The 23,848-nt window shown below is 40.3% G+C and overlaps 2 protein-coding genes across 4 annotated transcripts; both read right to left on the minus strand.

Moving 5' to 3' along the window:
- Positions 1–585: 585 nt before the first annotated feature.
- LOC311043812 (outer dense fiber protein 2-like) lies at positions 586–11,205 on the minus strand. Of its 3 annotated transcripts, XM_084055179.1 has the most exons (18): positions 10,867–11,205; positions 9,572–9,697; positions 9,116–9,253; positions 8,782–8,897; positions 8,220–8,349; positions 6,891–7,022; positions 6,196–6,243; positions 5,822–5,893; positions 5,465–5,581; positions 5,160–5,348; positions 3,771–3,880; positions 3,336–3,471; positions 3,020–3,130; positions 2,547–2,810; positions 1,916–2,016; positions 1,285–1,447; positions 1,015–1,140; positions 586–913 (listed from the first exon to the last, which is right to left on the minus strand). In XM_084055179.1, the coding sequence occupies exons 1-18, from the start codon at positions 10,960–10,962 to the stop codon at positions 767–769; spliced, it is 2,322 nt and encodes a 773-aa protein (XP_083911305.1). In that variant the 5' UTR covers positions 10,963–11,205; the 3' UTR covers positions 586–766. The 3 variants fall into 3 exon arrangements, with proteins under 3 accessions (XP_083911305.1, XP_083911306.1, XP_083911307.1); XM_084055180.1 differs by lacking the exon at positions 5,822–5,893; XM_084055181.1 differs by lacking the exons at positions 5,822–5,893; positions 6,196–6,243.
- Positions 11,206–15,704: 4,499 nt separating this feature from the next.
- On the minus strand, positions 15,705–21,016 carry LOC311042871 (protein SET-like). Its single transcript, XM_084053935.1, has 8 exons — positions 20,739–21,016; positions 19,305–19,362; positions 19,040–19,182; positions 18,742–18,845; positions 18,531–18,644; positions 18,020–18,190; positions 17,586–17,717; positions 15,705–17,500 (listed from the first exon to the last, which is right to left on the minus strand). The coding sequence occupies exons 1-8, from the start codon at positions 20,809–20,811 to the stop codon at positions 17,477–17,479; spliced, it is 819 nt and encodes a 272-aa protein (XP_083910061.1). The 5' UTR covers positions 20,812–21,016; the 3' UTR covers positions 15,705–17,476.
- Between the last annotated feature and the right edge of the window lie 2,832 nt (positions 21,017–23,848).

Consider the following 23,848-nt stretch of genomic DNA (forward strand, 5'->3'; position numbering starts at 1 on the left):
GCTCTGACTATCTGCCCTCTCTCCCTCAAACGAGGGAACCCCAAAACCGACTAAGATGATCAAACTGAAAACTCTCAACACTTATGCTTTCCAAGGGGAAATTGTTATTCAGTGCCTTTTCCCTAAAGATTATACATGGGTAAAACATTATATACTAGCTAAACCCTCCATTAGTTCTGCTCAAGGCAGAAGCCCAGGTGGATTTTTTATCCAGTGGCATTTTCAGGTGAGTTTTTGAGGTATCCGGTGAGTTCACAACACCTCCCACCTTTTCTCTTTTCTTCTTAGCTCTTGCCCAATTCCTATTCAGTGCTACCTGAGGAAGAGCATTGAACTCTAAACATGTTGTTTATATCTATGTGTTATATTAGCCAGCCTTATGCTCATCAGCTGCTCATGTGCTAGTCTATGGGCTTTCGAAGTTTAAATAAAACTTAGGAGTTTCCTAGTCTGTTTACTTTGAACTATATTCTGGGCCACTGTTTTTGATACTCAAAGCAAGCCAAAGTTTAAGATCAGGTGTAGAGGTTTAGGTCAGAGGCAGAGGAATCCACTGAGTGCAATTCACTTTAAGGAATTTGTCTAGGCAACATTCATTTATTACAGTAATCATAAAATGTCAATAAAATTGTGTTTCACTGGTTTCATCATAATTAATAGAACATTTCAAAGTCTAAAATAGGCATAAGAAAAAGCTTTTAAATACTGTAGGTTTTCCATAAAATATTTAGTGCTTGAAACATATCTGGGAAGATGTGTTTTGTATTTAGTTTGCAAGTAAAGAGTCACCAAACACATTCCCATACGAGGCTTTGAGAAAATGAACATAGTTCTGCAGGCTGCGGTTTGTACAGTCTGATTGTTCTAGTCTGTCCTTCACGTTCTTCAACTGACACTGGAAACGCCGCTCCATCTAGAAAAGGAAACCACAAATCTCAGTCATATATAAAGTGTGATGACAGTTTCATTTTACGTCGTGTGTCAATTTGGTAACAAATAAGAAATGTCACACACTTCCTCCTTGCTGCGGTTTAGCTGCGTAAGTTCCGTTTTGGCTATGCTCAGCTGACTCTCCAAGTCCAGAGACTTGGACTGAGAGAACCTCTCTTTAGAAAAGGCCCTCTGCATACTCTCATCCATCTAAGAAGAAAATGTAAAAAATATGTAAAAATATGTATGAAAAGGCTGTATGATAAGCTGCTAGTTGTGAATATGTATAACTGTTAAGGATGAAGATCGTGACTTTTGACAGAACCCTTATGAAAGTGATACAACCCGACAGACCTGTCTCTTTGAATCCTCCAGGGCATGCTCCAGTTGTCTGGAGAGGAGACTGCAGTCATTGGTCCGCTCTTCCAGTTGTTGCTGAATGCTTTTAATGGTTGCCTCCTTTATGATAACAACCTGAGCCTTGTCTTTGTTGTCAAATGTGATCTCCTCCAGTTTCCTAGATGAACAAGTGGAGGGGGGTGCAACTGAAGAATATCATTTCAAATGTCTTAACATAGAGCCACAGCTAACCAAAATGTGTATAATGTAACTAGTAAATGTTTTGTAAAGGCAGGGGACATTTTCTTTCAAATAGTGGACACATGTTTTGGGTATTAAAATCTTTAAAGGAGTAGTTCACCCCAAAAAAAAACGTATTTTCTATCAATTACACACCCCATGAAGCCTTGAGTTTATGGAGATTTCTTTGTTTTTGTCGCATTCCTAAGCCAATACTTGATTACCGGTGGAGACTCAAAGAGTCTCCTACTAAGTCTCCTATTGACCGATGACCCGGTCAAATTATTGGCTTAGGAATGCGGCAAAAACTAAAAAATCTCCATGAATTCAAGGCTTCATGGGGTGTGTAATTGATAGAAAAGAAGTGTCTTTGTCATCTTTTAATGACACAGTGAAAATCGTGTACCTCTCCAAGCTCTCCACAGTATCCTTTAAAAGGTTGTTCTCTTCCTGTAGAATCACACTCTTCTGCTGAAAGGTCTCGAGCCGAGTGCCTTGCTGTTCCACCTAGAGATATATACACATTTAACATGATTATTGTCAAGGTTTAAAAGGAGTGCAGCTGTGTGAGTGAAATAGGACGTTGCTTGTACAGTAGTACGCCCATTCAAATTCTCCCAGATAAAAGTCAACGTCAAATCATATCCCCATTCAATCCGGGAACGCATCGCTGTCATTTTAGCTTTCTTTGGCTATTCAAAAATAGCAGATATACAAGCTCCTAGTGCGGCACCGAGCTATGAGCTTGTAGATCTGCTATTTTTGAATATATATTTTTTAAAGCGAACATTTGTAACTGTCAAATGTCTCAACAAATGTCTTAATTTTTCTGGAAAAATATTGTTGCTTTATCAGTGGTGTGCTACAGATCTACAAGGTCGTAGCGCGACACTCGCCACGTGCCACGCTATGAGCTTGTAGATCTGCTATTTTTGAATAGCCAAAGTGTAAAAATAATGGTTATAGCTAAAATCTAAAATGACACAGACGCATTCGGATTGAATGGGGTTAAAAACTAATACACCAGCCTACAGTACCTTGTGTCTGAGGTCAGAGAGGGCACTGTTCTGCTCAGTGTTCCTCCTCTGTTGAGCGAGTGCCTGCTCCTGGGCCTCTCTCAGCTGCGCCTCGTTGTGCCTTAGCTTCTCGGGCAGCGGCTCCAGGTCCTGCAGACGGCAAATGAGCTGCCTCCTGACCTGCTCTATCTCCCTCTCCAGGTCGCCCTTCACGTCCCGCGCCTCCTTCTGCACGATCTCCAGCCTCAAACGGTACTCCTCCGATTCCAGCCGAGCTTGGTGGACCTGGGGGGTGCAAAAGTCATTGTCACTACTAGGTCTGTACAATTAATGGAAACATACTATTGAAGTCACATATTGTAATTTAAATTACATTTGAAATATTCAGAAATGTTGATGTTTTGCTGAGATAATGTAACCCTAATGTTACTACTCACCACTGAGGTTTAGGCTAAAAAGGAGAGGAGAATAATGCTGATGTCAATCGATCGTACCTTAGTCTTATATTTGTCCACCAGGCTCTCGTGCTTTCGAAGAGCTGTTTTAAGCTGAAGGACTTCAGACTGAACAAATCTGAGTGTTTCTTCAGATGAGGTCAATGAAGCCTTTGAAAAAAACGAAACAATTAGGGCAGGGCAGAATGTGTGCAACAGTAATCACCACCACAACATAAATCCTTACGTATGTTTCAGTAGTACTGATTGTAAAATACCTTCCAAATTAGATGCAATATGGAGATTAGTTATAAGTTAAGTTCATAATAGTATGTTCCAAGTTGTGATAAAGCTATCATTTACAGGTAATCTATACCTTCAGTCTCTGGTTCTCCAACTTAGCAGAGGAACTATCAGTGTTCAAATTATGCAGCTGGTCCAACAGCTCTTCTCTCTCTGCTCTGCCTTTGTCTTCCTCAGCATGCAGCTTTGTGGTCAGTTCAGTCACCTGGCTGAAAAAGAGTTTGGTTAGCTTAGTTGCATTTTAATTACTTGAATTTTCTTTACCACTTAAGTCCTATATACTTTGTTGTGCGACAAAAAATGAAAATAGCCAATCTACAAGCTCACAACGCGTTGTGACATTGTGAGCTTGTAGGTAAGTAAGCCATTTTTCCTTTTTTTTTAGAAAGAGAATTCTACATTGCTAAAGATGTTTGTTCCCCTGAAATAACATGACCAAAATAGGGGCACCAGGGTTGAAGTGGTTAAAGTAATGAAATAAACCACACAAGTGTCTGAGTGTACTTACATTTTAAAACAGGTGATTTCATCCTCAAGCTGACTTTTAACAGCCACCTCTTTAGAGTGGTGGACACGCCAGTCCTTTGATGATGAGAAAGCTTCTGCTAGTTGGGTCTCCTGAGAGAGTACATACACATGAAATATTACAATCTAAATTTAAATATACATTTACTGGATACAAATAAAAACAGTTAGCTTACTACAATTTAAAACATACATTAAATGTACATTTACTGGATACAAATAACAAGAGTCTTGGTCTATCATTTAAAACATAGCCTTTTTCGGGGGGTATCAATCAGTTTAGTCTTTTTGTGGGTATATCATTTTTTTTTCATTGTTCAACATTCAAGTAACACTGATTATTCAATTTGTCAAGCTGTTGTACATTATGGTCCTTCTGGTCGATCGACACGGTCACGACTTTTTTCTGTTCTGGCCCCACAGTGGTGGAATGAACTTCCCACTGATGTCAGGACAGCAGAGTCACTGCCCATCTTTCGCCGCAGGCTGAAAACCCACCTCTTCAGGAAACACTATCCTTCCTCTTTGCCTGGCCTACTTGTTGTTAACTAGTTGTACGAACTCTTGTTTTATTTTTGTATTGTTTTATTGGATCTTGTTTAGTCAATACACTTATTTGTTTTAGCTCGTGCTCATTTGATTTTGCCATTTTTGTCTCATCTGTTTAAGAAAGTAGGTAGCTGATATATTGCACTTTTACCTTAGCGCTAGGTATACTCTTGGTTGCTTGTTTTTGCAGGAAATGTACTTAAAACTTCTGGTGATTAGTAGTTTTCGTTCCCTACCTATGTTGAATACACTTATTGTAAGTCGCTTTGGATAAAAGCGTCTGCTAAATGACTGTAATGTAATGTAATGTAATGGGCTTAAGCCAACAATAGGCCCTGTGCATAACTGTAGTCCCGTGTTTCCAGAAGGTGGCACAATTGTTTCCTGTCCCGGGTTCAAATCTGCTGCCAAGCCTATCAGACGAAGCTATGGGGAAAATGAACCACAATGGGAAACCGATACGCCACTTCTGGAAATCCGGGAACACAGCTATGCACAGAGCCTATTTAAAACATGTTAAAGTGAGTTACTAGTAGCAGTAACCATTCAAGTGGAAGGACATAAAAATGATTATACATAACATTATACATTATTTATACTTGGTTGCGTAATGCGTCATGCATCAAAAATAGCAGATCTACAAGCTCACAATACACTGCATGCACTGTGACGCTTTGTGAGCTTGTAGATCTGTGAGCTTGTAGATGCCAGCGTGCTGTGCCACACTGACACTGCGGGCCAAACAAAGGTCACCCTTTCCCTTTGCCCTTATGATATAGTAGTATAGAGCAACCTATATGTTATCACAGCTCCCAATGGTTACCTTCTCCTGTAGCTGTATGGAGAGTTGCCTGGCTGACTCTTCGGCCTGCTCAGCCTGATGTTTCAACAAGGCAATAGTTTCCACACTCTGTCTCTCTCTGTCCTCCTCTCGTTGATGCCTCAGCATCTGCAACTCCTCCTGCAGAGACTTCAACTCTTGCCGCTGATAACTGTAGTTTTGCTCCATCCTCTGGTCCACACAGATAAAGTGAACAGATTTTACACTTTGGCGAGCCAAACCAAGCTCAAGACCTAAGGGCCATATCCCACACGTTTGAATAACAGTAATTTTGCTTTGTGACAAACCTGAATCTGAGCAGCTAGGTGATTGTTCTCTGCTTCTTTCATGAGTAGTTGAGTTTCAAGATCGTTGCGGGATGACTGGAGAGTTTTAGATAGCTCTGCTGTAGTCATTACGCTGTCCTGTCATTTGGAAGATTGCAGCATGAATACAAGCTCCTATTAGTAAACATTGTGATAAAGGAATCCTGTACCTTGCAAATTAATTCACCCGTTGTCAACTTTGTATATCACAACAACAACCATGATATGAGGACCATGATACATATTATTGCAATTGTGATGTAAAGTGTAGTATCAGTTTTATTGTTTTGTTTTTAATTGGCCAATTATATGTGGAAAAAATTGCAGAATCATCAAAACCTTTTGAAACTCCAAAATCTCAGCAAGCTTGGTAGCCTCTTTCTCTTTATTGTTGAGTTTGTCCAAAAGAACCTGGAAAATATAAATATAAACTATCATTTGGGCATTTGTTGGCAGGCATTATCAGCAGCCTGAAGATCGTTTATTTTTTTTGCCCTGGACGAGGGGGTGATATAAGGACCGAGAGGGTGATGAGCTGATTGGTTATCTGCCACATCTTCCATAGGGATAATGGAAGCTGACCAATCAGAGCAAGCTAAGTGTCATACAATATATTGTAATATAGATTGTATTGTATACATACTACATACAATGACAAAATAATGTAAATAATGTAAATAACAGGACTGTTAAATAAATGGGTCATTACTCACATTATTTTCTGCTTCACAATCAGACATTCTCTTTGTCAGTTCGTCTTTCTAGCAGTGGAAGAAAAAAACAGTCACGTTTTGGTTTGGAGCAATGAGAATACCTACATACTTCATCTTAATCTCCATGATCTTCACTTTGCCGTGTTCCTTCTTCACTTTGCTGTGTTCCTTTTTTGGGGGGTTATTTTTTGGGCCTTTTTAAGCATTTAAATCACAGCGATAGTGGAGAGAGACAGGACATCTCTCTGTATGTCCTGATTCCCATACAGGACATCTCTCTGTATGTCCTGATTACCATACTCTCTCGGAGTATGGGAATCACATACAGCTAATGGTACAGCCAAACCTGGGACTTGCTGAATGCTGACAAGGGCATTATGCCCATGGGGTATGCGCCCTAAACACTTGGCAATCAGGTTGTCCCCACTTTGCCATGTTCTAAACTTTAGACTTTCAATTAGTTCCTTAGTGATAGTCCCTTTAGAATCTAACGGGACTAAGGAACTAATTGAAAGTCTCTTACTTTAGTGATTAAGTAAAGCTTGCCATGGAATTGATTGACATTGTGGGTTCAGTTTGTGCCTGTCTGGACTGCAGTTTTTACCTGGAACCATTTTTCTGAATTTAGCATCTGGATTAAACTGGTTGTGTCATGGCTTTTCATGAACAGAGAAACAACAAAAAAAGGAACTTACCTCATAGTCACGCCACTCTCTGAGACGTTCCCGAAGCATGCGGTTTGTGTTGTCAAATATCTCAATCTTTTCTAACAATAACTCCCGCTGTCGTCCAAGTGAAACAGCATCCATCTTTGAGAGTCGTTTATCCTATAACAGACAAAGACCTCAACATTTTGGCCTTGCAGCAACAAACACCTACCCAGGATTTATTCTAAACACTGTTTTATTTGAAGTGACTAATGACTATAAGAAATATAGGGCCCAATTGCGCATCTTAATTACCAGGTTAATTACCAGGTTAAGACCTGGAGGCGTGGCCAATGCTGTTTGGCCACTCAAAATAGCAAAACAGCATTGGCCGTTTAAGATCAGGTATAAGACCTGGTAATTAAAGGTAGGGTAAAGGGTTTTCTTTTGTAAAAAATAAGTGTTAAATAGCTCTATATTCTGATAGTACTCATAGTTATGGAGTGTTTGTTCAGTAACAGGAGTCTCTATGTCTCTCCAGGTCTTTATTAAACAGAAAATGCATTTTCAGGTCAGGATACAAATTTTATCCAATCAGGATAGAGAACTCAGACAGGATACAGATTAAACAAGTGAAATTGGAAGTGATGAAGAAATAAGCTGACAGAATTGGAACTGGATCACTATAATAATGAAGCTGATAAATGGGTGCTCTCTCCTGATTGGCTGGAATTGTGTCACCTACCTGAACATGTATTTTCTGTTTATTAAAGAGCTGGAGAGACATGGAGACTCCTGTTACTGAACAAACACTCTAGCAATGATTACTATCAGAACATAGTACTTTAACCTTTTAACAAAAAACATTTCTTTTAACCAAAATATATCACTTACCCTACCTTTAAAACGTGCAAAATAGGGCCAATAGTCCAAATATTTATGTTCAATCTTGAGGCAAATATCACTAAATGTTCTATAATAATAAATTTGCAAATTAGAAATATATTTAAATATTTTTCACATGCCCTTTTTCATCTCACAACCACAGAAAAATCCTTTTGTGATCACCACCCATGTGGTGAGGCTTACGGTGGTGTCCAGGCCGGTACCCCTGCTCTGGCTAACAAATGAAGTACATAGTATACTCCCGCATACAACAAATAGTTGTACGAAAATAATCAATCTACGAAGCAACGAAAATAGACGATCTACAAGCTCACGTGTCACGTTGTCAGCTTGTAGATCAGCTATTTTCACAATGTTCACCTATATCACCTATAATGACACGCCCAAAAGGAACGCCAGGTTGAAAGTGACAAAGCAAAACATTTTTGAAAATGATCACCATTGATAGCAAGGTTTCTAGGTCATATTTACCTTGGGCAGGCCGTCTACAGTGTCCTTCAATGCTGACAGTTGATTGGCTATGGAAACACCGTCAATCTCAGCTTCTACCAGTGTTCTCAGCAGCAGGTCTATGTCCCCATGGTAGACCGCAGAATCTGATCTGAAAGCAAAGGTTTATATTTTACAGTATTATATTCAGTAGTAGTAGTAGTAGATTATATTTCTTGAGATCATTATTTTATACACATGTCATGTCACTTAAAGGTAGAGTAGGTAAGGGACAACCTCAGGTATTTGAATTTCCAGCATTTAAAATGGTCCGTTTCCCTGTCTTTAATATATTGGTTGAACAGGGCATCCTGTAACTGTAATCTGACCGAGTGTTCCAAACAGAGACCTGTGTTGCATCTCCTCCCTCTCTCTCTTTCTCCCCCCAGCTTCCTCTCGCTCTACACTCTCCTATCTACATAAAGCAAGCAATAAAATGTCCCCAACTAATCAACCAAAACTTTCTGGGTTCAATTCTGATATTCTCTTGCTTGGTGAATTTATTTTTAGGTGTTGTCTCGGGCGACAGATTCTCTCTCGTTACCTGATGTTCAAATCTTTGGATGCAGCCACCAGCTCCTCTTCCTCTGTGGTACCCAGGTGAGCATTCATATACTCTGACTGCTGTAGCAGTCTAGAATCCTTCATCCGCAGCTTTGACTGAATAGCAAAAAACAACCAATTTTATTTTTTTGTTGACCCAACCTTAAAACCTAAACATGCCTTTTTTCCCCACACACAATTAGACATGTTGACAAACTTGACATTACTGAATTTCAGAAACAAGTCATACAGTTTTAGAGGCATCCACAGAAGGGACAATAAAATATATATTTTTTGAATGATTATGGATCATTTAGTATCATTATCTGCTATACCTCATTCTTGGGTGGCCCTGCATCCATCATCAGCCTGTCAATCTTACTGCCATGTTTCTCACGCCAGTATCCCTCTTCAGCATCCTCTTTTTTGCAAGGGTTACCATGTGATCCAGAAGTAAATGGCTGGGTGGACCTCTAAAATATGAAAATAAATTATAATCTCTCCATTCAAATAAATAAATGAATGCATGGATAATCTCTCCATTCACCATTTGAAAAGCATGGCACCTACTCTTACAAAATTAGCAAACTAAAACATTAAAACAAATAATGGGACTTCTCTAACAGGTCTTTAGAAATATGAATTGACACACTTCAGTTGACCCCCACCACCCAAAAATGCATAGCTTTTTGTAATATCTTCATAAAGTCTTCATAGCTACAAAATGCATTTAAGGACAGTTTCTAACAAATAAACGCAGAGGTGAAATCAACACATAACAGTCAAGAGACCTGCCACTTGTATGAGCCCACATCTCCCCGTGAGGACACTCTTCCTGGCGGTATCCATGGACTACGGGACTTAGACCTGGCAGAGGGGTAATGGTTCCCAGCATCTGGTGTTTCTCTGGTCCTGATCTGCATAGAAGATAGTGCGACAGACAGGGTGCATTGTTTAACGCTAAGGTCCCCAGACAAATTAGTTCATACAGCATCAAAATGAGTTTAAAGGGATAGTTAATTCAAAACGTTAGAAGGCAGCGGTTCCAGTAGGAGACACAAAGGAGGCCCTTTGTGTCTCCTACCGAAACCGCTGCCGGTCATCAAATTGTTGGCTTAGGAATGCGACAAAAACAAAAAAATATCCATAAATTCAAGTCTCCATGGGGTGACTAATCAATAGAAAAAAATGATTTTTGATGGTGAACTATCCCTTTAACCACTTTGTCTTTAACCCTCTTATACATCAGCTATTTTCAAAAAAAATCTTGAAAACAATTTTGGAATCTTTTTTTAAACATAGCACAAGATATTCTCAGACGGGGGTCCTCCTCGGACAAATATATGAATGTGGGGGTCCTTGACATGAAAAGGTTTGAGAACCACTGGTTTAACGTGTGCCGTTGCCAATAATATGCAGCTTGCTTGACCTTAAGCACCGTCTGTGACCTCACCCATAGTGGAGGGTGAGGTCACAGTCTCACTAGCCTCGGAAACCCATGCCTTTTGTTTAAGTCTCACAGATGTGGCTATAAGCCTGCTTGATCGTGATGCAAAACTGTTCCCCACATGCAAAAGAGCCCTCTCTCTATGAATGGCGATATCAGCATGCATAACGGCCCTGTATGCAGTGGTGGAAGAAGTACTCAGATATTGTACTTAAAGTAAAAGTATACCACAATATAAAAATACTCTATTACAAGTAAAAGACCTGTGTTCACTTCAAAATGTTACTTGAGTAAAAGTACATAAAGTATTGGTATTAAAATATAATGAAAGTACCAAAAGTAAAAGTACTAAAATGTTTGAAAATAGCAGATCTACAGATGCGACGCGTTCATAATATAATGATTTATATCTGCAAAATAACAAGTGACTTAAGTTTTCAAATAATTGCAATGGAGTAAAAGTACAATATTTGCCCCTGAGATGTAGTGGAGCAGAAGTAAAAGTATTGTAAATTGGAAATACTCCAAAGTATAAATTGTACCTATAAGTACAGTACTTGAGTAAATGTTCTTAGTTACCTTCCACCACTGCCAGTGTATGTAGATGTTGAATTGAAATGGTTAATGTGTCAAACAAACCCGTGAGGTCTTAGGACTTCTCATCCGATGGACATGTACAGGCGTCTTCTCTGAGACGTGGACATGGACGGGCGGCGACAAATCTCGCGTTTTCATTCTTCATCTACGAGATCACTCTAAAAACACAGCATTTTTAGGATAAGCAGTACTGATTACTGAACATTATCGTATCTATCCATACATATAAATACTGAACGCCACTAGCTCTACACAAATGTATAATATAGCAAGCAGCTAAACCCCAGACAGACTTCTTTGTGGAGACTTGTTGTGTTTGACTGGAGTAATGGCTTGTGGTTGGTTCGTTTGTAACAGATCGTACTGTGATTGGACAACAACCAGGCTTGACGAGTGTTACTAGTGGCAACCACGGGTAGCAACAGACAACAAGCAGTGATGGAAGAAGTACTCACATGTTTTTACTCGCATTGTGAGCTTGTAGATTGGCTATTTTCAAAAGGCCGAAATGTATATTGGGCTGAAGTGGGTAATAGAAGTAAAAGTACTGAAAATTTAAAATACTCCAGTAAAGTAAAAATTCCTCTTGAGTTACTTAGTTGCTTTCCACCACTGACTATAAGCGGAAACCGAGTGTACAGAAATATGATCATATTGTTTACTTGTCATAGTTTTATGCAGCTAATTTATCAGCCAATTGTATTTATTTAATATTATTCCATCATGTGGTATTTATTTATCAGAGCACTTTCGACACAAAAAGAAAGTAATCGCACTTCCTCTTTCGCCGTGTGCTACTTCCTGTTGTCTATCGTCTACTTCCGCGCACATGCGCACTTGAGAAACAGGAGTCGTCGCATCGAACCGAAAATATCAAACACAACCACGTAATTATTGGCTTTATCGATCGGACACTCGAATCAAATTAATTTTAGAACATTTTTTCATACAAATAAATAAGATTGAACTTTATTATCCATCGATGTCAGTTCGATGCGCCATCTGACACGGCCATAGAGACACACGGGCGGAAACGGAAGGCCTACAAATTCACGCCCACTTTTGAGACAGTGCCGCTACTCGGGGTCCGTTAGAACAATGAACTGCAGCTCTCAATGCAATCTCTATGAGAGGCATTGTAAAATACCGTCATTTCACTGGTTAACTACTGAAGCTGTAGCGATTTTTTTGGTGTTCTAATAAACAGTCCCATTTGTTTAATTTGTCCTTTTTAATGTCCCATATCTGTCATCTCGATATACTACCCACAATATACTATAATATACTCCTGCAGTGTGTCAAAACCGCTAGCATCGGAGATCTTGATTTTTTTCTGTCACATTATATATACGTCACGCATTCATCCCAATATATTCCGAAAGATGCGAGGCTTGAGCGACTACAACGAGCGCCCAGTGTAATAACAGTGTATGGTGTGAACTGAGTAACACAGACTGGCACCTTTCTCCTTTACTGCTCCATTCATCTACAACTGCTGAAGTGGTTAATGTATGTTCTATAATAATAATCCAAATCTATAAAGTAACTTGTCATTTTAACTAAAGTTTTCAAATAATTGTAGTGGAGTAAAAGTATAATATTTGCCTCTGAGATGTAGTGGAGTAGAAGTAAAAGTACTGAAACAAAACAACAACAAACAAAATACCCCCATTGTCCGCAGAAGACCGCATGGCTAATTTATATTCACGAGGATATGCAAATTAGCCGGTCTCAGTCCGCAGGCTAGCCACGTCTTTAGCCACCATCCGGGGAGAACATTCACTGAAAATAGCCGATCTACAAGCTGACAACGCGTCATGCTGTGATGCAATGAGCAACAATTATGCTCCCATCCATGCTGACAGCAACCCAGGCATTATGATATGCCTCGGTTACCTTCCAGGAAGGCTTAACCTTGGCCTTAAGAATGATGTGATTCAATCCCTCTGGTTCCAAATGAAGTATTGGCTGCACCCATCCACTTGTGAAGAAGATGAGCATCCAGGGATCGATGGTTCTTCATTGTGTGGGTTGTATAGACCCCTGAAACCATTCAGAAGAGGTTTGGGAACTCCACAAGTGGAAAAAGTATTCAAATGTTAAAGGAAACACTACAACTGGATTTATGGCAGTTGATTTACAATATCAAGAAGTCAGACACAATCACCTGAGGAGCACAGGATTACATAGGATTACACTGCAATCAGTCATTTATTATATTATTCCTATTGATGCAGCTCCCTAAATTGAAATAAATACATTGTATGAAAACTGCAATAAAATAGATGAATTCCTAGGCATGATATGTGAATATACACGCACAGTGCCTAGTATGTATGTATCTTCTAAAATACATTCATCACATGACAGTCTTGATCGCAATGTCGTTATAGTCACTGAAAATCCTCCTCTAAAGCCTGTACTTCTCCGCACATGGACAAATGCAAAATATAAAGTTCCAACCTTGTAGCCACGGATGTTCACTCACCATTCGGAACCTGTGTGCACTGCATTAATCAGTATTTCTCAATAAATATGTGTTTTAATCCCGTCTGTGTCGGAAGTTCCCTGTATTCCGTAATGAGTGTACTGGCGGAGCGCATCAGGTGAAAGCTGGTATTACACTCAATGCATAAGAGGAAATTGAACGGGGTTCAGGCACAGACTGGATTAAAACACTTATTCGTTGAGAAATACGGACCAATACAGTGCACACATGTTCCGAATGGTGAGTGAACATCCGTGGCAAGGTGAGCGCTTTATATTTTATCTATGGCAGTCTTCCAATAGGCTATTAATACAAACCTGGAGAATCCACTAGATAATTGACGATGTCGGGATATGTCACGTCTGGCCATTTAGTTGGGTCATTTCCCCAGCTACTTTTAGGCAAGTCGTAAGGACAACACGCTAAACCTACTAGTTGTAATTTCTCTTTGTACCGTCAGAGCTCCGCGGCAGGTAGAGAATTCATATAACAAGCCATGTTCACATCATTCACCACATACACGGAGAATCGTCTATTCAAAACCGGCGCCGCTTGTAATGATTAACGACAGACACGTCACGGAAGAGCGACAGGTTATCTGTCTGTCAGCTCCTCTCCACTCTGTTAACATTATGGGTAACCCATCCGACTGGCAAATTAAATGTGAAACACACCATCTATTGAGAAAACAAGAAGATATGTTGACAAAGACACTCCATACATTTGGAAACATATTTTTATTTAAATCAATATCGTCTCCAGTTAATGTAGGAATATTTGAAAAGTAGGCTAACTCTCATGTCCTCTCATAGGGAATGCATTGAGAGCTGCAGTTCATCCTTCTAACGGACCCCGAGTAGCGGCACTGTCTCAAAAGTGGGCGTGAATTTGTAGGCCTTCCGTTTCCGCCCGTGTGTCTCTATAGGGACACGGCGCACTGATATGCCTAATAATGACTTTGTATACCCCGTCACAGTGATTTACTTGTCACAGTCACAGATCTACAAGTTAACAACGCGTCACACAGCGACGCGTTTTTACCTTGTAAATCTGTTAATTTTGGGGGGGGGGGGGGGGGGCGAGCGACACCACCGTACGATGGAAGATAAACACGGCTATTACAAAGTAGCAACGCTAGTTTAGTTTCCCTTTAGTGTTGCCATGTCGGCTTATTATAAGCAATTTTGGGCTGCTTTTTCTGTCAAGTTGCTTATAAGAAGTGGTAGTTGCGGCCTGCGGGTTGCGTTTTTTTTGGGGTGGGATTGTTTCCAAAGTGTATTTGCTTATTTGGGCTTGTTTCCTAATTGTTTTATGGTTGAAACCAGCTGGTTCAACTTCTCAAACATTTTCATGTCAAGGACCCCCAAATTAATATGTATTTGTCCGCGGGCCCCCATCTGATTTTGTTTTTGTTCCAGGGACCCCCGTACACGATTTGTGTTGTCAGAATCCTGTTTAAATGTTGTTATGAAAATAGCAGATCTACAGCTATTTTCAAATAGTCGATGCATTGCGGTTTAAAGTGCTCATGTTGATTCTTTTGAGCTTGTTTTCCTGGGCTTTGCTTATTGCTCTCGCAGAATTTGGCAACGCTGAAAGCTAGTTTCTTTTCCTGTTCCCCTCCATGTGCGTATGAAGGATGAGTGGCCTACGACTGCCATGTCTCCAGCAGCTGGAGAGGCTGTTCTATCTGTTGGTGTTGTTGTGTCTACGGTTCGAGGCTACACACCGGTTCGGTGCCGCGGCCTGTGGTGTGGAGGAAGAGGGGGCCAATGTGATACTGTGCAGGGCATGCGGTCATGAGCTGGCATACGCGAAAGACATACACTTTGTCCCTAGTGAACTTGCGCTGTCCAGTTGCAACGACACACTGATTGGAGACAAACGGGTGAATGTACAACTTTTTGAAAACCCCCAAGGGCACCGGTTCGAAGTTATAACACTCAGAAAAGCGGACGTTTCCAAACACTGGCCGGCAGACAAGCACTTCTCCTGGTTCTCCGGATACTCCTGGACGTTGGCCTCTTGCCCGCGATGTAAAACACATCTAGGTGGGTAGTTGCCTACTGTAAAGCCTACAACTACATATTTATTTTTTACAGGTTATAAACACGTATGGTAACAATTCCAATACTTTCAATTCACTTTAGGTTGGGCGTTTCAACCCAGCGACTGGCCAGAAACCATCACAAGAAAGAAGTTTGAGGAATCGGACCAGACATTTTTGGCTCTAATCACCCATCGATTATTAAGAGAAGACTTTGCATCAAGTCTGCTCGTGACACCAAAATCTTTTATGAGCTGATGTCTTTTTCCGTTTGTATTTGCATTTCCAGTGCCTACATTGCCCAATCTAATAAAATGTTGTCCTCTTAGTTTGGAGTCCCACACATTTATACACAGTAAGTTTTATTGTAACAAAGCAACTTGTACACCTCAAATTTAAAACAGTTTCTTTTTCCCCCCAGCGGAAAAGAAAAGGGTGATTAAATGCAATTTCCATGAGTTAACAGGTCATATTTCCCATGAAGCAGTGGGGGCCAAAATTTACAAGCTTTTTTTTCAATTTTATTATTTATTAAAAATGTCATCTCTCAAACCTCAATGGATATCTGTAAAACAATACAATGAAAAAAATCCCATAGAAATGGTGTCAAAATAACAACTCTCCCTTACAACCCACTCCCCACCTAGCCTAAACAGCCTTTAGATGTCACCTTTATTTATATTTACTTCGACATCACAGTCCGAACTTGAACAATGTAAAACTCATGCAGCTTCACTTTCCAGGAGTAAATCCAAACAATGCAGCAAAAAATAGAGGGACAAAAAATTAGCTCCATTATGACTTCCTCAGGTATGCCCAAAGTGGGAGAAATGCTGGACTTCATATCTCAAAAGTCATAAGGTTTACCAAGTAATTTTGACAAAACTGAATTGAGCAAATTTACATAACATCCATTTTCATATACTCAAGGTAGAAAACATCAAGAACCTAATTTTGTCCAGCTGCACGCAAAAAATCATCAAGATGGCTGCAAGCAACTTGGAGGCTATTCAATTCCCTCCTTTGACAGCCCTATTGGTAACAGAAAAGTTAATGCGAATTGTATTTAAAGATACTCACCAATATTGGACCTCTACAGAAATCTTGGGTTATCCTCTCTATTAAGTCTTTATTTAACAAAAAGTCACCATTGTCATCTTATGAGCAATTCTGTCAATCTCAATAAGTGTTTTACATCTGTACAACCCGTGCACTCCACAAAATCACTTTGATCACACACGATGAGAGCACAGGTAATGCAGAACAGCCAAATCATTTTAAAACTTCTTTGAATCATGCCTTCATGGATTTTGACAAAATGTTTCAAATGACAACTGTGGATTTTTCTGAGGCAAAGCCTTTACGTAGACAAGGATAACCCAAGCTTTCTGTAGAGGTGCAATATTGGCTAGTTTGTTTACTACAATCAGAGTGGACTTTTCTGTCTCACAAACAGGGCTGTCAATGGAGGAAACTGCAACTTAAAGGGTTGGACAGCCTTGAAGTTGATTGTGGCCATCATCAGGAGTTCCTCCCAAGAAAACATAATGTCTGTCCAAACTCTAGATCTGCAGAAATCTAAACTATCTAGGCGGCATCTAGAGACCATCCAGTCTACTTCCCACCCATCCCCAGCTTAGCCCCCTAACATTACAAGTGATAGGAATGAGCTGGTACTTGTTAACCACATAGGGGAAAAATAACAGTTTATTCAAGGAATTAACGCCCAACAGAAGAAAATAATATATATATAAAAAACAAAAACTGGAGGTCTGCTAGCACTAGGTCACTACACCATGGCTTTCGTTAATTTACCACACAACCTTAACCAGGAGGAAATTTGTGTAAATTGACTTCAAATTCTACTCAGGATGCCGTGCTGATTCTATTTTTGTACATTTTTATTTTTGAGATGAATTTGGGGATGTTATTAACAAGTCAGGGCAAAGTGCCATTGGCTTTAGATGAGTCAAAGGAGAACTTAAACATGGCACAAACAGGTGAGAGGCTTCAGAATGGAGATGAAGCACACAAAAAAATAAACTTGCTCCTGATCATAGGTGAAAAACCAAACAGGGAAGAAAAGGTTGAGGGTCTTGGTAGATCCATGTCATCTCTTAGTCATCTTCTCCATCATCATCCTAAAAATAAGAAATTAACAGTCATGACGGTACACAAATACAGCTGCCAACAGTGACAGGAGATAACCAATTATGGCATCCATACCTCTCCATCTTCGCCATCATCTTCTTCATCTTCCTCTCCATCTTCATCACCCTCCTCATCTATGTCCTCCAACCCCTCTTCATCCTCATCATCGTCCTCACCTTCACCCTCTTCATCATCCATGTCAGGAACCTAGACATTACATGTAAATTACAATGAGCTCAGGGTTGATTCCTAAAGATGCAGCATTCAACATTCTGACCCACAAAGGCAGAACGGCTCCAAAAATGTCCATGAAAATATGTACACGTTTTAAACAACATCAGAAATCTAAAATAATTTAACATTCAAATCCCAGCAGGGGTGCAATGTTCACTTGTGCCGTATTAACGGTGCAAGTGAGTTAAAGTGCTCCACAGCTTCAATACCAATGACCAGGCTCACAGTAACAGTAAAAATCACAGATAATATTCAAGACTGCATAAGAAACCTACCAGGTAGTACTGCAGGGGGTTAGGCCAGATGTCATCCTTGATGACCTCTCCCAGCTCATCAGCCCCAGCATCAGCATGATCGGTGAACCAGGTAAAGAAGCTCTCTGGCTCTTCATGTTGCCTCTTACGACCAGCTTTGTTCTGCGTCTGGCTGGAGCGCTTGGTCAGGTCCTTCAAATAAGACAAATACGTTGGAAAATGCTTCCATGATGTATGATATCCCCCATTGAATATTGGCCCATGCCTAATATTTGGATTATAGCTTATGTATATAAATATATATATATATATATATTAAAATGTAATTAAAGCAACAAAATAAACACAAATTTTAAGGGACAGGGCACACTAATCAATATTACTGTGCATGTGCCAGTATTAGACATTGACAACTGGCAAGTTTTCAACTGTAGTCCCCTGAGACGAATGCCTCAAGTGGTTACCTTGATTATGTAAAAACAAGCATTGTGTACACCAGCATAATTGTTAACAAAAGTAGCATTACACATACCTTTCCTGACTTCCATTTGATTTCCGTTGACTTCGAAGATGGGTCTCCGCTCTCATTCAGATGGAACTCTTTGGAAAGTACTTTGTTTTCAAAGTACGGATTTTCATCGAAATACTGGAATACACAAAGGGCAGAGATAAAAATGCATCATTAAACAAGGAAAGGCTTTCAATCTGCCATGTGAAAAGTGATCCATGTAAACAATACTTACAAAATCTATTCTGTAGCCCGACTTGATGTCTTCAAATTCTGTCACCTCCACCCGGCTCAGGTAGTGAAGCGCCTCCTCATCTTCCTCCCCCAGTAGAGCAGATACTGCATGTAGAAAATATCATTAGAGCCTGAACTTTGCTCATACAAGTTTATAACTGCAAAACTTGGATCCAAATCCGGTAGCAGGTATTCAGAGAGCATTAACTACTACAACAGGCTGACACGTTTTACATTACTGAAATCATTTCCACAAAATGGCTATGCAAGTGGCAATGAACACAAGTTCAAAAGCTTACCTTGTGGATGGTTGACAAATGTGGTGACCCAGAAGTTGGGGATTTTGGCGATCAGTTCTGACCTCTTCTGAAAGAAGGGCTGACGGAGTTTGTTGTATTTCTGTTCTACTTTTAGGATCTCCTCACTTGCTTGCTCATTCAACCTGAAAAAAAGTAAGACATTTGGACACTAGAATTCACACATATCACATTCATTGGTGACTGTACCACCCCCTTAATCTTCTCACTATTCACTCTTAAATTAAGTTTGCTTCAAGGGGTTTACCTGTCAATTTCGTTTTGAACCTCGTCAATGTGTTCGATAGCTTCCTGTTGCTCTTTCTCTGTAGAAAAAAGAATGGGAAATGCATCACTCACATGTACAACATTTTAACATACAACATGTAAGGTTTCCATTTAAATCATCAGGAAGTGAAAACTTTCTAATGCAACTCTATACACAAAAACATACTGGCATAGATGATAAAAGTTGAATACAATCATAGTTCTCTTGCCAACATATTAACACTTCATTGTTAATAAGTTTCATAACATTTACAGTACAAGAACAGTTGCTAATGTAGGCGCCTACACTAATACAATACCGTGGTAAAAGAAATGGGCTTGCAATTTTGACTGGGCAACAACTAACAAACTGGCCAAAACAGTGGAGGGGATGCGAGCGTCCAATGGCAGCGCTCAGTGAGTCCCAGTTCAGCAGGGATCTCACCCAGCGTATCCTGCCGGCTGCGACCCAGAAGGCCGCGTGGTTTAAATGTGGGACGTCTGCACACACACACGATTGTGTCTGTTCCCCCCGATCACTAGCGACACTAGCCTAAACAAAGGCCTAAAAACAAACAAAACCGCCTCATAATATTAGCGTGTGTAGTAGCTAGTCGAATTGAAAAAACTGTTTAACTTCTCACAACGAAGCTGTAACATATCAAACCCAAAGTGTTCCGTTTTTATCGTGGCGGGATGAGCAACATAACAAACGTCGTCAGCCATTAACAACACTGCTAACTGGCTAATCGTTGCTAACAGCGAATGAAAGAGATCAACTTCTTTTTTTAGTTTTTAATAGCGCCGATGAATAGCCAACGTGGGTTAAATCAAGAAACTACCAGGAACTAGCCTAAAGTCAAGTTATAACCAATATCTCATCCCAATAACATCTCATTCCGTTCATTCAATCACTGGCCTAGCCGTCGAAATAACAAGCGGCCATGCTGGTGATGCTATCATCAACTAGCTTGCAACGGGCTTTACATTTTAGACTTCGTCCCGCGCGAGCTCATCTAAACAACACGTTTTCACGTGAAAAGGTTTAACATTTTTTTAAAAATAACGTAGTTTTTTGTCGAATAAACACAAACGCCGAGGTGGTATAAAACGCAGGCGTCGTAATAACGTGGCCTCCGAAAGCAGCGGTGTTGTGTGAACAACAGCGGCGCTCGGGTCAGCATGCTAACACAAACGCGTTGGGGGCTAGCTAGCTAACACAGGCTAACGACAGTAGGCTAAATGTAATGTACGCAATAAAGCCCCGCACCCGCAACAAAGCCGGATCACAGCCACGGCACGCAAACAAAGTCATACATTCACCCCGTCAAACATTTCGCCTCTAAATGCACACATTTCGGCGTTAGAAAGGAAGAGTGAAAATGGCGGTTGAACAAGAAGGAGGCCGCCATTCCGCTTCGCCTTTAGTTCTTACCGGAGGTTTCGTCCGCTCCGTCATGGTTCGAGTTCAGCTCCTTTTTACTCACTTTTGCCGCCGAAGCCGACATGTTTAGTTTTTCGCGACCTGGAAAATGTTACTAATGTTTAGTTAAAGCTCGTGTCTTAAGCTTCGTTTTCTCCCTTGTAAAGAGGAGATAGTCTTAATTCTACCGTTGTGTAAAGTTGTGTGCCTGATAATGTGCAGAGAAGCCGCGCGCGCTCCGACAACGTGCTTGCCTTCCTAACACAATGTGAGGCGCTCGAGAATCAGCAAGGAAGTCACAGTCACACAGGCGTTCGAGCCGCTCGCTCTCGCGCTCCTTTCATATTAGCGAAGGCGCGCCGCCGCCAAAAGAGAGCGAGACAGTGTTGCCAGGTTTTGAGAAAGAAACAAGCAACCGGGGATGGATTGATTGAATACTTTAATAATGATAAACTTTATTTTAATAATAATAAACTTTATTTGTGTACCACCTTTCATGACATGAAATGCTGCTCAAAGTGCTTTACAGAGCAAGAATACAATTACAGTTACAACCAATTTAACAATAAAGCAAAAAAAATAAAGAAAAGCAAAAGCATAAAACAACATTAAAATAATAGCAAAAGGTAGTGAATCAGGCAATACGGTGAGGACATGGGGGTAACAACACAGAGACTTAAAAATCAACAAAAAAATCAGCTAAAAGCAAGAGTGAAGAAGTAGGTCTTGAGCTGTGCTTTAAAGGTCTTAGGTGTAATTGGAGTTTATTCCACGCTGTCGGTCCGTAGAAGCAGAATGCAAAAACAGTATTTTTTATATGTCATTGTAGGCACCTCGAGCAGGTCAGCACTTGAAGATCTGAGGGGCCGGTTTGGAACATATCTCTCAAGGCAGTCATAGAAGTAGGAAGGTGCCAGACCATTTAGAGCTTCATAAACTAGTAATAGCAGTTTGCAACAACAACAAAAAGCACAGGAAAGTAGTAAAGTAAGTCGGTTTGCTAAGGATTTTAAACCCAAGAAAGCCTATTGCTTGTTTCCATTGGGGTCCTTTGACCTCAATTCATCGAAACATTGAATGACAGACAAATACGCAATACTATGCAAAACATCATATAAACAGTCAGAAATTAAAAAGAAAAATATATAGCCTACAGCAAACGGGGGGCGGGGTAGGCATTGACTTTTTACAGGGGCCAGTTTCCACCTATAAGTTTTCAGGGGGGTCTCTTTCAGAGCAGTCTGTGAAAACAAGCCCAAAAGAAGCGAGAACATATTATAATGGCTGTTTGAAAATAGTCGATCTACAAGCTCACAACATATCGCGACGCGTTGTGAGCGTGTAGATCTGCTAATTTCCAAATATTCTTGGAAGACATTTTGATAACATTTGGAATATTTTGAAACATTTTAACAACACAAATCTTGTATGGGGATCCCTGCTGGCATAACATATTTTCAGATGGGAGTACGCAGACAAATACATACATTAATTTGGGGGTCCTTGACCTGAAAATGTTTGAGAAACACTGGTTTAAACAACATTAGGAAACAAGCCCAAATAAGCAACTATACGTTAGAAACAAGCCCATAAAAATACGCCTATAATAAGCAGACATGGCAACACTTGAAGGCGCGCTGCCGCAAAAGAGCGAGCACGTCCTCGTCGTTCGGCGGTGCCGCGTGCCCAGAAAACAGCCGATCTGCAAGCTCACGGCGCGTCGCGTCCTCTCCCCGCGGTGAGCTTGTAGATCGGCTGTTTTTTTTCCGGCGTGCGCGCGTCCACACATGGAAAGCGGAGCAGAGCACCACACGAAACGAACGAGAGCTCCGCCTCTCAAAGTAGGTCTCCTTATGGGTGCAGAATTTGATGATTGTATTGTAAAGCTTGTTGTATTAATAATAATAATAATAATAATAATAATAAAACACACACCAAAAATTAAATAAACGTTGACATCATTTTTTTAATAAATTAACTCCATGTGACTGAGAAATTCACGGTTGATTTTACAGTCAAAACATTCCGTTCATTCTGCAAGGCCAGGAGGATCGAGGACGAACAATCAGCCAGTCGTGGGCAGTGTTGCCATATTTTGTGAGAGAAATAAGAAACCATGTCTAGCTAGGAAAACAAGCCCAAAAGAAGAAAAAGAGGCCACATAAGCACTTTACAAGCTCACAAGCTCACAACTCATTTTCACAACACATTTTTTCAAAAATAAAATAAATGTGAACGGAAAATGTGAATATTTTGAATATTTTTTAAATATTTCATACATTCTAATAACACAAATGCTCCCTGGCACAAAATATCTTCATGAAAATATTTGAGAACCACCAACACTTTAGAAACAAGCCCAAAAAAACTCAACCCACCACAACTACCAATATATTACAAGCAACTTTACAGAAAAAGGAGCCCAAAGTCGCTTAGGCCCCACACAACAGTAGCTCAATAAAAGTGTGAATAAAAACAGCTCAGCACGGTTACTCAGTAGCCTGTGTTGCGACATGGTTTGTTAGTGACTGTATCCCGTTTCCCCGATGTCATTTTCTGCTGACTTTCTCTCTCTCTCTCTTCTTTCATTCACTAAATCTGTCACAATATGAACTCTTGGATCTCTCCACTACAATCTAACAGGGCAGAGGGGACAGAAACGTTGTTTTTATGCATAAAAACAACTTGCAAGTTTTTATTGTGGCAGAGACTATGTTTTGCACCCAGTCTGTCTATATGTGTGTGTGTGTGTGTGTGTGTGTGTGTGTGTGTGTGTGTGTGTGTGTGTGTGTGTGTGTGTGTGTGTGTGTGTGTGTGTGTGTGTGTGTGTGTGTGTGTGTGTGTGTGTGTGTGCGCGTGCGTGCATGTGTGTGTGTGTCTGTCTGTCTGTCTGTGACCAGCTAATCTCAGTTCACAGCGAAACTGTGCACACACACTCCCTGGATGCCAGAGCAGAACATGCCACATTTTACGAATCGGCCTGTTATAGCGTCACCAAGAGGTCAATTTTTGCTAAACAATGTTTTTAATATTAATCCTACAGATTTTGTCCAAACATCACGCAAATCGGTACACGGTATCTAGTCAATAAACAAAATGTTTTAAATTTCGTATTCCATCCT

Source organism: Gymnoscopelus microlampas, assembly GCF_963454915.1.
Source record: "Gymnoscopelus microlampas genome assembly, chromosome: 4".
In the NCBI taxonomy this organism is placed as follows: Eukaryota; Metazoa; Chordata; class Actinopteri; order Myctophiformes; family Myctophidae; genus Gymnoscopelus; species Gymnoscopelus microlampas.